A 14,468-nucleotide genomic window follows, 5' to 3' on the forward strand; every position below is an offset into this window, starting at 1 on the left:
TAGATTAAAGAGTTCATTGTCTTCTGTTTGGTAAATGCTTTTGTTTGGTGAGACAGAGGTGTTGTTGTACATCATTTGCATGACATTAATGCACATACAGGCATCAAAGTTATTCCTTTTGAAGTGAAGTTCTATGCCTGCAAGCTAAGCTAAAAAGGATCAGCACCACCGAATCAGATGAGAAAATGTTTCACCCAAGGGTGGTGGGGATCTGAAACTTACTGCCTGAAAGGTGGGGGAGGCGGAGACCCACATTGCATTGAAGAAGTACTTGAATGCACACTTGGATTGGGTTTGCTTCATTATCGCATGTATCGAGGTACAGTGAAAAGTATTGTTCTATGTAGAGTCCAGATAGATCATTCCATATATGAAAAGAAAACTTTGCACTTACAGAAATACACAATGTAAATACATAGGCACAGGCAATGGGTGAGCATATGGAGTGTAGAACTACTCAGTAGAGAAGATGTGTGAAGATCCCGTATCAGCCTCCCCGAACAGGTGCCGGAATGTGGCGACCAGGGGCTTTTCACAGTAACTTCATTTGAAGCCTACTTGTGACAATAAGCGATTCTCATTTCATTTTCATTTCAAGAGATCAGTTCAGTCCACAAGGGTGTCATTCAGCAGTCTGGTAACAGCGGGGAAGGAGCTGTTTTTGAATCTGTTCGTGCATGTTCGCAGATTTTTGTATCTCCTGCCCGATGGAAGAAGTTGGAAGAGCGAATAACCCAGGTGGGAGGGGTCTTTGATTATGCTGCCCGCTTTCCCCAGGCAGCGGGGGGTGTAGATGGAGTCAATGGATGGGAGGCGGGTTTGCGTGATGGACTGGGCGGTGTTCACGACTCTCTGTAGTTTCTTGCGGTCTTGGGCCGAGCAGTTGCCATACCTGGCTGTGATGCAGCCTGATAGGATGCTTTCTATGGTGCATCTGTAAAAATTGGTAAAAGTCAATGTGAACATGCCGAATTCCCTTAGTTTCCTGAGGATGTATAGGCACTGTTGTGCTTTCTTGTGTTGCTCTCTTTGGTTGTTTCTAAATATGGCGGTCAACATAGTCGCCTTCCTTAATTCTAATTACTTTTGCTTTAGAGTCGCCAGGTATTTTTCGATACCGCCACAAGGCTCAAACCCAAATACTGATCAAAGAATTGGTACACCAGTTCGTTAGTTCAAAGTCAATAGTATTTATTTACACACACAGCAATATCTGCTCATGCACGAAATACTACAGACTAAACTATCACTACTGCTAAAGCCGATACTTAGCTTCGGGCGCCCACTCAGTCAGAGGAACAATGGCCGTTGTTCAGTTCTGAGGCTGCTGGGGTCGAAGTGGTAGAGGGGAACAGCTAAGGTCGTCCGTCTGGTAGCGAGCGTTGACCTTGGACTGACTTGCTTCTGGTGCAGCTGGTGGACAGGTCTCTCTGCTGTGAGAGCCAAGTCCAAGAGAGCGATTCTCTCTTGGGGCTTTCTTCTTATACCCAAAGGGGGCTTCGCGTGCTTTAGGGCAGGCCATGAACTTGGCCCCAATGAATTGGGCCATTTCTTGATCATTCGCATTGATCCTGGGGTGGGTGCCCTGATGGCTGGGCGTTTCCTCGGTGGCCGTTGGCCTGGCTTTGTTTTCTGCTTTCGGTTTGGGGAACTGGCGCCGTGAGGTCTGGGGCCAGATCGGTTACTTAAGTATCTCCCTTTGTTCCCGGAGATGGGCCATCCATATGCTAATGGGCCTACAGTTTCAGTCATGTCTGGGAGCTGTGGCTCCAATATGCAGACAGGCTCTGTGCCTGCTTGCTTTCTTAGCATTGTCCATATTTCCCTGCAATCTTTGCAAATGTCTATTTTGTATTCTGGAAGTGGCCATCCCAGATGGCTACTCTTGGTCAAAGTGTCGACATGGGTGGACCAGGGCAGATTGTTGGTGATGTGCACCCCTAGGAATTTGAAGCTGTTAACCATCTCCATCTGATGCAGAAAGGAGTGTGTGCAGTACTTTGCTTTCTGAAGTCAACTTGTGGTCCCACCCACCCACGGTGCTGCTAAAAGCCACGGCAGGACTGGATTTAGAAAGTGGGATTATGTTGGATAATTCATTCTTGCTGGCCACAGACGTGATGGGCCAAGTTACCTCCTTCTCAGCTATCAACCTCCCTGATTCTATGACTCGAAAGAAAGGAAGAACGTGGGCACGATTCTCCCGAATGATGACAAAGTGCTCCTCCCAAAAGAGAAAACTGGTGTTGTTCTCACTGGCGTTGGGAGCAAACCTGCATGTGCCATTTTGTTTGATCACGATCAGGCCTTTTGGACCATTCCACGGCACGGAGGATTGGGGTTTTTGCTGGACATGTTCCAGTCCTCCGAGATCTTTGAAAAGAGTGCCCTGATGTCAAAATGCTGTTGCTGCCTACTCAGATTGCTGGCACGGATCCCTACCCTAATTCTGGTAAAGGCCCCCCTCTCAGTCCCCGCCTCCCCTTCAGCTCCCCCTTGATTCCCCCCTCAACCCCTCAGTCCCCCCTTCAGGCCCTTCCACTTGGCTGTGCCAACCTGGCATCTTACACTCTAAGGGGTGGCGAGGGGGTGAGTACTCTTCCTCCATTTGCCTCCATTTGCCGATAGGTTTTCCTTAATGAGGGGGGGGGGGTGGTTGAGGGGACTTATCCTGCATGGGAGGGGCTCAGATCTGGGGTCTTTCCTCAGATCGGGTTGTTTGTCTGGTTTTCCCATCTGCAGCCTTTAATCCTTTTAAACAGTCTGCCAAGTTCAAAGATGTGGGATGAAAGTAAAAGTATTCCTTTTAATGTGGTGGAAGCCTTTGAAGTGGTTTTCTCACAGTCAGTTTCATTTCCTTTTAAACTTTTGAATCCTATCTGCAAGCTTAGAAACCTAAAAACCAAGAACTACATTGTTACATTCAATTTCATGGACCATTGCCTTTTGAAATGCTTTTGCTTGATAGGTCCAGGCAGTTTCAAACGTAAAATTACCATTGTTTATTTATATTGCTCTACAGAGGTCTATTAACTCTGAGGAGCAGCTGTTTCTCTCACCGCGGTTTTTTAAACAGGTTGCCTCTTTGTTCTCAAGAGCTTTCAGGTGCTGAGAACATAGAAAGAGCCTATTTTTAAAAACTACGATTAAAGAACAGTTCTTTCCCTGAGTTAGTGGAACGTCTGTGTAGACCTATATAAATAAACAACCTTAAACTTTCCTTTGAAACTGCCTGGACCTGTCAATCAAATAGTTTGTAAACGGCAATGATTATATTGAATGTAAATAATGCAGTTAAAAGCTTTTAGGCTTCTGGGTATGCAAACAGACTAGAAAAAGTTAAATGACAATGAAATTGACTGTTAAAAAAACTTCAAAAAGGTTCTGATCACATTAAAGAGAATACATTTACCTTCATCTCACAGATCTTTGAACTTGACATACTGGCAAACTGTTCAAGGGGTTCAAAGGCTGCAGCTGGGAACAGCAGCCAAACAAACCCCATCCTAGGAAAGACCTCAGACCTGATCTCCTTCAGCTCAGCACAAGTCTTCCTGAATCCCCCTCCCATGAAGGGCCCCCCACAGCACCCTCGAGGCGATTGTAGGGAGGGTACCCAGGGTACTCACCCCCTTGTCATCCCTTAGACTGCAAGCCGCCCGGGTCCCCTTTTCTCAGGACCTGCACCAATTCACCCAGCTGGTAGTGGTGGAGCATTCCAGGAGTCAGGAGAATCAGGCGTCCTGCTGGAAATTAGGTTCAAAGCAGCTCCATTGAGCTATTAGCATGTTCACACTGGGACTGGGTGGGAGCCTCGGCGGAGAGATCGGGGCAGGTTGAGAGACTCACAGCGGGCTTCGTGAAACCTGTTTTTGGCCTGACATCCGATTCACCGGGCAGGCAGGCTGCCCCGGAGAGTCCCAGCCCATGTGTCTATGAAACACCTTTACATCAGGACTTTACATCACAAGGTCCTGCAGATAACAATGAGATAAAGGAAATGACAAGCTAATTTGTTTTTTTGACAGTGTTTGTTCAGGAAGAAGTGTTGACCATGACCACGTGTATTTTCCTTGAGCCTTTTGTCTGACCCGTCCAGAGGTCCAGCTGATTAATTAGGTCCACTTGCTGTGAATTAAGACATGGGTAGCAGACTTTTGGATGGCTTTAAGTTTACAGAGGTGGAATGTGGGAGAGCAGCCAGGTATGTAATGGAATTGTCGAATCGGGAGGTGACGTTGGCAGGACCGAGATTTCAGCCCCAGGCGCACAGACACAGGCGAGAGGCCGGATAATGTAACGTAAGTGGAAACAGGCAGTCTTAATGATAGCACAGACATGAGTCCAAAGATATGCAGGTTAGGGTGGATTGGCCATGCTAAATTGCGTTAGTGTCCAAAAAGGGTAGGTGGGGTTACAGGGATAGGGTAGAGGTGTGGGTTAGATAGGGTGCTCCTTCCAAGGGCCGGTGCAGACCCGAAGAGCTAAATGGCCTCCTTCTGCATTGTAAATTCTATGAATAGGGTGGGTGGGATTCAGGATCAGGTAATAATAATCGTTTATCAGTGTCACGAGTAGGCTTACATTAACACTGCAATGAAGATTCTGTGAAAATAGTAGGATCGGGTAGGTCTGATCCACGACACTGTTGTGGGGGTGAGTCCGATCCCGGGGGGAAGTCCCATTACATTTTCCCAGTATACGTTGTATGATTATCATAGAATTTACAGTGCAGAAGGAGGCCATTCGGCCCATCGAGTCTTCACCGGCTCTTGGAAAGAGCACCCTACCCAAGGTCAACACCTCCACCCTATCCCCGTAACTCAGTAACCCCACCCAACACTATGGGCAATTTTTGGACACTAAGGGCAATTTATCATGGCCAATCCAGCTAACCTGCACATCTTTGGACTGTGGGAGGAAACCGGAGCACCTGGAGGAAACCCACGCACACACGGGGAGGCTGTGCAGACTCCGCACAGACAGTGACCCAAGCTGGGAATCGAACCTGGGACCCTGGAGCTGTGAAGCAATTGTGCTATCCACAATGCTACTGTGCTGCCCTAAATGGGAGTATGGGAGTAGCTCTGATGGTGGGGCTGTCAGGAAGCACTCATAATACACCTGACCCACACCCACAAGCAGTGCTGTAAAGGCACACACCTACTCCTGAAGCTGTCTGCACCCACCCACTCCCCACTCTCCCACCCCACGTTATTGGTTACAGGGCACTGTGGAACCAGTGAGATAGGGTAACTGAGAGGCTGCCGGTTTCAATAAAAGATTTGCATTTCCAAATCATCTCCTAGGAACAGGTTCTATGCCCATTCTCCTTATCCTGCCTCTCGAAGTGGGCGGGTTGGAGATTTTGTTTATTTCAACCTCTGACCCAATCATAACCGAGCCATGTTTTGAGTGTTAAAATCCAGTTCTTTATTGACAGGGAAAAACTTGGTTCACCATCTAGGTTGCAAAATGGGGCCACCAACAATGTGCAGCAATGAAGTACGGATTTTGATTATATACTCAAGACCCACAAAAAGGATTCAACCCACAGCTTATTGACTCAGTGTCATGATTCTCTCACTGAACCAGACACAGTTAGCAAACTAGTTCCCTCTTTGGGTAAATGCAACCTTAGAAACACTTTCTGGGAAGAAGTATGGGGGCACAGTGGTTAGCTCTGCTGCCTCATCCGGATTCAATTCCTGCCTCGGGTGACTGTGTGGAGTTTGCACTTTCTCCCCGTGTCTGCGTGGGTTTCCTCCGAGATGCTCCAGTTTTCTCCCACAGTCCAAATATGTGCAGGTTAGATGGGGTTATGGGATTATGGGGACAGAGTGGGGCAGTGCTCTTTCAGAGGGTCGGTGCAGACTCGATGGGCCGAATAACTTTCTTCTTCACTGTCGGAATTCTATGGTATATAGTTCTTTATTCAACCTATTTCAATCAAAATTAGTGAGCAAACCTCAACTTCATCGAGCGTTTCTTAAGATATTCAAGCTGTGGGACCAGTCACGTGCACTGCAATGGTCTTGTTTGATTCTGCACACCACTATGTTCTGGTAACTGTGTTTGGGATTCACCAGCATTGAATGAAACACAGGTTTCCATTTCTCCTATCTTACAGCACAAATTGGGATGACTCTTAGGAAAGGATGGACTGAGGAATACATCTTGCATCTCATCAAGGCCATATTCTTTGCGCGTCCCCTGTTCCACCATTGACAATGGCTCCATTAGTCATTGTACTCCTTCTCTCCTTCTCTCACCTCCTCTCACTGCATCTACCTCGCCACTTACTTATTAATGTGGTACATACCTTACTCAACTATGTTTTAGCAAATTCAACCATATTAGCTATTTTATCGCAACCAAATGTCAATGTTGGATAAGGTATTATCCTCGGGCATGATATTATTGTCAAATTATTTTGATTTAGTTTATTTTTCTATTTTGTTCCAGAGCTTTTTGTTTATAAATAATAAATATAGCTGCTCATCTACATAATAAAGCAATTGCATCAAATAGGCCTTTGCCCTGAATGGAATGTATTCATACACGGCAAAGCTCTTTAACGTTGCGTTCAATTTGATGGGTGGAACATCTCCAAGTTGATTATAACCCCGTGGTGTTTTCTTTCATTAGGCCTGGAATTCAGAACAAGTGGATTTAGTTCCCAGCCTGCACAAAGCTGCAATTTGTGATTTTAATTTTTTTCCTCTGCTTTCTTCACGATTCAGTGGATCTCTTGGGCCTCTTGAAATGGCGTTCCAACACTAGTGCACTGAACGAGAATCTGAAAAAGCTGATGAAGGTGGACGGAGGGGAAGTGGTCAAGGTGAGTGTCAGTGAGAGAAGCTAAGGTAAATGGTTTGTTTCTAATTTCATGGGCACTCTCACCGGGCTGAGCAGAGGCCTGGTGGCGCAATGGTAGGGTCCCTACTGTTGGACCAGAAGCTCAAGGTTCGGGTCCAACGCCATGAACTGTTGGCGATAGAACGAATGTTCGTAATGAAGGTCAGCGAGACTGACAATCAGCCTGGGAATCCTTCTGCCACTTTTTCCCAAAGGGATAATAAAAAAGAAGATGGTGCAGGTGTGAGGATACACTTAAAAGAAAACTGAGGTGAGCAAAGCTGGAAAATAGCAAAATATATGCCCCAACTTGCCATGCTGTGCTGGTAAATGTGCTTCCCTGCCCCCATGAGTTTATGATTGATTATCCCACCTATTCTGCTTTGGGTTCAGGTCACACTCGAGACCTGAGCGCCAAAATCTAGGATGACACTCCCAGTACTGATGGAGTTTTGGAGCTGCCGTCTCTCAGATGTGGCATTAAGGCAAGGCCCCCTTTGTTCTCTCAGGCCGATGTAAAAGACACTGGGCGGCAGCACGGCGGCGCAGTGGGTTAGCCCTGTTGCCTCACGGCGCCGAGGTCCCAGGTTCGATCCCAGCTCTGGGTCACTGTCCGTGTGGAGTTTGCACATCCTCCCCGTGTTTGCGTGGGTTTTGCCCCCACAACCCAAAGATGAGCAGGCTAGGTGGATTGGCCACGCTAAATTGCCCCTTAATTGGAAAACATTTATTGGGTACTCTAAATTTTTTTTTAAATTTAAAAATTAAAAGTAAAAGACTGGGGCACCATTTGTGGGAGCTTGCACTGCACAAAAGGCTGCCTCATTTCCTGCAGTGTGATGGTGACTGCCCGACAAATCGACATGATGGTTCTCAAGCATTGTAGGATGTCCTGAGGTCATAAAATGTAAAAATAAGGCATTCTTTATTTTGGTGAATAATTGATGCTGGGCTTTTTTTTTCAAAATAATGCATACATTTTTCAGTATTTTCACCGCATCTTCCCCTTCAGTCATGCATAGGCACAAAGGGCTGCTGTGCATTAAGATTCTATGATTCTATGAAATGCTGGAGGTAAAGGTGAGGTTAAGATTGAGTGAAAAATGTTTGTTAGACCTAATAACCTGGCTGAAAATGCTCATATTTCTCACATAATAGCGCCGCTAATTGGCAGATAACATTTTATGGACTATTCAGGTGGAAAAGTAACATTTATTTTCTAGCACACGAGAGTTGTTATGGATTCAAGGACATGTTTATCAGGTATGTGTGTGTGTGGAGAAAAGGACAGTGATGCAATCGATCAAGCATGATTGCCCACGAAAGTGCTGGCTGGCATTTAATGTGACACTGAGAACTCCACTTGTAGTTCAATTCGGTCAAGAGCTGCAGTGTGGATTCTTATCTGGTTCAGCAAGATGACGGAACGGCACACCTGCAGATTTTAGTTACTTTAAACCATCTGTCTTTGCGCTTGTTCAAGGGGCCTTAAGAAGGTTTTGAAGTTGGAAGGTCAGTTCATCCTTTGGCACAGTAGAGGTGGGGGAGGGGAGTTTAATTCCACAATGTATTCCAATCTTAGGGCCATGGAACAGTTGTAGCACAGGAGGAGGCCAATCACCCCGTTGCGCCTTTTTCCGACTTCCTCCAGCAGCGACTCACATAGTCCAATCCCTGCACCTCTTCCTGTAGCTGTGACAATTTTTCTCTTCAGGTACTTAATGACACAATTTCCTTTTTTTGTTTAAATAATTTAGAGTACCCAATTCATTTTTTTCCAATTAAGGGGCAATTTAGCGTAGCCAATTCACCTACCCTGCACATCTTTTGGGTAGTGGGGGCGAAACCCACGCAAACACGGGGAGAATGCGCAAACTCCACACGGACAGTGACCCAGAGCCGGGATTGAACCTGGGACCTCGGCGCCGTGAGGCAACAGGGTGAACCCACTGCGCCACCGTGCTGCCCTACATAATTTGTTTTTGAAGGCCACACTTGAACGTGCCTCCACCACACTCTCAGACAGTGCATTCCAGATCATTCATAGAATCATAGAATCATGGAAAGAGCACCCCACTTAAGGCCACGCCTCCACCCTCTTCCCATAGCCCAGTAACCCTACCTAACCTTTTTGGACACTAATTGGCAATTGATCATGGCCAATCTACCTAACCTGCACATCTTTGGACTGTGGGAGGAAACCAGAGCACCCGGAGGAAACCCACGCAGCCACAGGAAGAACATGCAGACTCCGCACAGACAGTGACCCAAGCCGGGAATCGAACCTGGGACCCTGGAGCACTGAAGCAACAGTGATAACCACTGTGCTACCGTGCTGCCTACTCACTGTGTGAAAAGGGTTTTCCTCACCTAACTGTGGTGAGGGTAGTATATGCACCGAGAATCTGATCGTGTTGTACCAAGTTTGAGCCATGTCTCAGTTGGTAGCACATCGATCTTTGAATTGGAGGTTGTGAATTCAGACCCCATCCCAGGCACAAATTAGAGTCATTGAGCAATAGAGTCATAGAGTTGCGCAGTAGGGAAAGAGGCCCTTCGGCCTATTGCGTCCGCCATCAAGCTCCTAACTCTTGCAACTGTGTCCTTATTTAATCTCCTTACTTGAGAAAGGATGTACTGGCACTGGAGGGGATGCAGATGAGATTCACTAGATTGATTCTGGAGTTGAGAGGATTGGCTTATGAGGAGAGATTGAGTAGACTGGGATTATACTCATTGGAATTTAGAAGAATGAGGGGCGGCCTTATCGTAACATATAAATTTATGAAGGGAACAGATAAGATTGAAGCAGGGAGGCTGCTTTCACTGGCGGGTGAGACTAGAACTAGGGGAAAAGCCTCAAAATGAGGGGGCGCAGATTTAGGATTGAGTTGAGGGGGAACATCTTCACCCAAAGGGTCGTGAACCTGTGGAATTCCCTGCCCAGTGAAGCAGTTGAGGCTCCCTCGGTGAATGTTTTTACGGTAAAGATAGAAAGATTTTTGAACAGTAAAGGAATTCAGGGTGAGCAGTCGGGTAAGTGGAGCTGAGTCCACAAAAGATCAGCCATGATATCTCATTGAATGGTGGAGTAGGCTCGAGGGGCCAGATGGCTTCCTCCTGCTCCTAGCTCTTATGTTCGTATAATCCCATTTTTCAGCAGTTGGCCGTTAGGCTTACCCTCGGCTGATGCCCCCAGTGCAGTTTTGAGACAAATTCAAGATGAAAAGTTCAACTGAAGACGCTCCCCCCCACCCCCCTCGAATGACCTTTCAGGAGAAGGTAAAAGATCCCAATAAATTATTTTGAAGAAAACCAAGGAAGTTCTTCTACACTGTCCCAGCAAACCTTTGACCCCCAGTCAGCATCACTGAAAAGGGATTATCTTGTCATTATCTTTGCGCTGCTTGTCGCCTTTTGCGGGGAAGCAAATGAGCCGCTGATTTTCCAACTTTACAACACTTCACGAATAGCTCCACTGGCTGCTAAACCCTGAGAAATATTGCCCAATCGTCAACTGAAAATATGTACACGTTACCACAGTTCCCAGAGGACCAGAGGCTGCTCTCCCCTTTGAGAACTGACTGGTGGTGATTTAACCTGGGGGTCATCACACCTCTGGCGAGGGCAAGGTTGAGAAGGCGGGGCCTTCACCAATAACCTCAGCCGGTACATGGGAGTTGAACCCGCGTGGTTGGTGTGGTTCCCCACGGATCATCCAGTACTCTCGAGTGAAATGGAGCTCAGGTTAGATGCCCTTCATGGGCAGGACCCAGATGGTGACACCTCAGAAGATCTGGCTAGATGCTGCGAGGCGCAACGGCTGTCAGAGGTCCAGGGGTGGGTGGGGGTGGAGGCATCTCTCAGCATCTACCAGCTGGTGGACCATGCCCTGTATTCTGTGAGGACAGATTTCCACTATCTTTTGGGTGCTTCTTAACATTACCCCTCAACAGTTCACGTACCAGCCTCCCCGAACAGGCGCCGGAAAGTGGCGACCAGGGGCTTTTCACAGTAACTTCATTTGAAGCCTACTCGTGACAATAAGCGATATTCATTCATTCATTCATTCAACTGCCTCCCTCGAATTTTAAGGTTTTGTTTGATCTGGACTCTTCCCAGCAGTAAAAAACGTTTTTCTTCATCCAAGCCGTTAACCCCTTTATTCATCTCGAACACCTCAGTTGGATCACCCGTTCATCTGCTACACTCAAGGGAACACAAGCTGAGTGCAGACAAAAACTAAATGCTGAAGATGCTGGATGTTTGAAATAGAAATTGCAAGTGTTGGAAGCACTCAGCGTCTGTGGCGAGAGAAACGGATTTAATGGCTCAACCTGTGATCAGACGCGAGAATGTTTAGAAATGCAATAAATTCTGAGTTAGTGAAAACGGGGAAGCTGGGCAAAAGAACAGAAAGGAAAGTCGGTGAGAGTGTGGGAGACAGGAACGATTAAATGATAGAAGAGATGACGGTGTGCGGCCAAAGGGAATGGTAATGAGCAAGGAAACAAAGGATGTGTCTGGAAGAGGGATGAATGGCAGAATGATGAACAACTGGCATCTGAAAGCAATGACAAGAGAAAAATTAGAGCAAAACCAAACCCGGCAAAGAAACGGAACAGATCTGTGAGCAGAGATTGTAGTCTGAAATGTTTGAAACTTTGAAAGGCTGGATACTGCTGAATTGAAAGATGCAGAGTCTACGCAACCTGCCTTTATCTTTTTGCATTGCTCATTAGTTAACGTTGGCAGAATACTCAAGCTCACATTCTGGGGGAATGGAGGCAGAACCAGGGGCGATGTTCTCCGGAAACGGCACGATGTCCGCCGACTGGCGCCCAAAACGGCGCAAATCAGACGGGCATCGCGCCGCCCCAAAGGTGCGGAATGCTCCGCATCTTTGCGGGCTGAGCCCCAACCTTGAGGGGCTAGGTCGGCGCCGGACTAATTTCCGCCCCGCCAGCTGGCGCGGAAATGACATCTCCGGGCGGCGCATGCTCGGGAGCGTCAGCGGCCGCTGACAGCTTCCCACGCATGCGCAGTGGAGGGGGTCTCTTCTGCCTCCGCCATGGTGGAGACAGTGGCGAAGGCGGAAGGAAAAGAGTGCCCCCACGGCACAGGCCCGCCCGCGGATCGGTGGGCTCCGATCGCGGGCCAGGCCACTGTGGGGGCACCCCCCGGGGCCAGCCCGCCCGCGCCGCCTTGTCCCGCCGGTAAGGTAGGTGGTTTAAATGCGGGACAGGCATTTTGGCGGCGGGACTTCGGCCCATCTGGGCTGGAGAATCGCGCGGGGGGACCCGCCAACCGGCGCGGCGCGATTCCCGCCCCCGCCCAATATCCGGTGCCGGAGACTTCGGCAACCGGCGGGGGCGGGATTCACGCCAGCCCCCGGCGATTCTCCGACCGGGCGGGGGGTCGGAGAATTTCGCCCCTGATAACTGATGACTGCCCTGAACTGATCTTCGCCTACATCCAATTTCCAGTAGGGGGCAGCGGATGGTAGTCAGGCTAAGTCAAGCTTGGCTCGTATTTCACTGTCTTAAAATTGAAGCCTATTGGAGGGACTCAATCATCGGAGATATTAAAAGTGACCCACCTTTGTAAATTGCTCCTACTTTCTGGATGTCTCCAAGTCCTTTACATTTAAGACTTAAAGCTCAGCACCATTGTGGATTAAAGCTGCACTTTTATGGAAATGACTGGGTTCCACATTGGCTGGTCTAATTCCCAGCCTGACCGAAAAATTTCAGATCTTTGTCATTTGATTGAGTGAGGTTTGGGCACAATATTTAACAAACATTTTAATGTCAGATTGAATTACAATGTAGTGGGGGTGATTTCATAACTTGGGATTCTTAGCAGGAGAGTGAGGAATGCAAATTAGGGCATGATCTTTTAATCTTTACCTCAAATATCTTGTAAGCTTCCCCTCCCCTACAATTCATCAGAAAACGTTATTGGATCCATGCTGACTTTCTCCAATAGCGTAACATGGGTGATAGCAATTCAGCTGCCTGTTATACATCTCCCTCTCTCTAAGGTAAATGTAAATGATAATTGGAATACTTGTACCTGATCCAATATTGCCATTTTTATGCCATCAGCCAACATCACCATTACCCTTCATCTGTTTAGGATTTATGGCTTTAGATAAGGTCCCTCATAAGAGGCTTGTGAGCAAAGGTAAAGCACACGGGATAGGGGGTAATGTATGGCATGGCTCAAGAATTGGTTAACAGACAGAAAACAGAGCGGGCATTAATAGGTCTTTTTACAAGGGCGGGCAGTGACTCTTGTGGTACCACAGGGATCAGTGCTTGGGCCCCTGAATAAGGGAACCAAATATAACATTTCCACGTTTTCTGATAATACAAAACTGGGCGGAATTGTGAGTTGTGAGGTGGATGCAAAGAGACTTCAAGGTGATTAAGGCAATTTGAGTGAGTGGGCAAACACATGGCAGATGCAGTAAAACACGACTGAACGAGAAGTTATACGTTTTGGTGTGGAATAAAAAGGAAGAATATTATTTAAATGGTGATATATTGGGAAGCGTGATGTACAAAGGGATCTGGGTGTCCTTGTACACCAGTCAACGAAAGTGCAGAGGCAGGTGCAGCAAGCACTTAGGAAGGCCTTCATTGTAAGAGGACTTGAGTTCAGAAGCAGAGATGTCTTACTGTAGTTATACAAGGCCTTGGTGAAACCACACCTGGAGTACTGCGTGCAGTTTTGGTCTCCCTACCTGAGAAAGGATATACTTACCATAGAGGGAGTGCAGTGAAGGTTCACTAAGCTGATACATGGGTTGGCAGGACTGCCCTATGAGGAGAGATTGGGCCAGTATTTACCAGAGTTTAGAAGGATGGGAGGAGATCCGATTTGAAATATATAAAACTTTAACAGGGCTGGACAGACTAGGTGCAGGGAGGATGTTTCCCTGGTTGGGGAATCTATAACCAGGGGACACAGTCTCAGGATACAGGCGAGACCATTAGGACTGGACGAGGAAACATTTCTCTACTCAAAGGGCAGTTGGAAGTCTACCACAGAAGGCTGTCGAGACCAAGTCACTAGATATGTTCAAGAAAGAGATAGATACATTTTTAGACTTCAGTGGCATCAAGGGGTAGGGGTAAAGCGTGGGAATGTGGCATTGAGATTGAAATGATTATATTGAATGGCGGAGCAGACTCAAAGGGTACTCCTGCTCCTCGTTTCTGTGGTTCTATATTCCTACGTGAAGGTAGGTTTGGGCTCAATTATGGTAACTAGACTGTGGATTTTGATCTTTATTGCGCGGCACAGTAGCACAGTGGTTAGCACTGTTGCTTCACAGCCCCAGGGTCCCAGGTTCGATTCCCGGCTGGGTCACTGTCTGTGGAGTCTGAACGTTCTCCCTGTGTCTGCGTGGGTTTCCTCCGGGTGCTCCGGTTTCCTACCACAAGTCCTGAACGACGTGCTGTTAGGTGAATTGGACATTCTGAATTCTCCCTCAGTGTACCTGAACAGGTGCCATAGTGTGGGGACTAAGAGATTTTCGCAGTAACTTCATTGGAGTGTAAATGTAAGCCTACTTGTGACAAGAACAAAGATTATTATTATTA

The 14,468-nt window shown here is 47.3% G+C and overlaps 1 protein-coding gene across 1 annotated transcript in view; it reads left to right on the top strand.

Annotated features, from left to right (window-relative positions):
* LOC140409300 (dedicator of cytokinesis protein 2-like) overlaps positions 1-14,468 on the top strand; it is a 1,572,852-nt gene that overhangs the window by 397,145 nt on the left and 1,161,239 nt on the right. Inside the window, exon 19 of the mRNA XM_072497681.1 lies at positions 6,744-6,841. Coding sequence (XP_072353782.1) covers positions 6,744-6,841 — 98 coding nt within the window. The remainder of the gene's footprint in view (positions 1-6,743; positions 6,842-14,468) is intronic.

The sequence above is a fragment of the Scyliorhinus torazame genome, chromosome 3, assembly GCF_047496885.1.
Source record: "Scyliorhinus torazame isolate Kashiwa2021f chromosome 3, sScyTor2.1, whole genome shotgun sequence".
Classification (NCBI taxonomy): domain Eukaryota; kingdom Metazoa; phylum Chordata; class Chondrichthyes; order Carcharhiniformes; family Scyliorhinidae; genus Scyliorhinus; species Scyliorhinus torazame.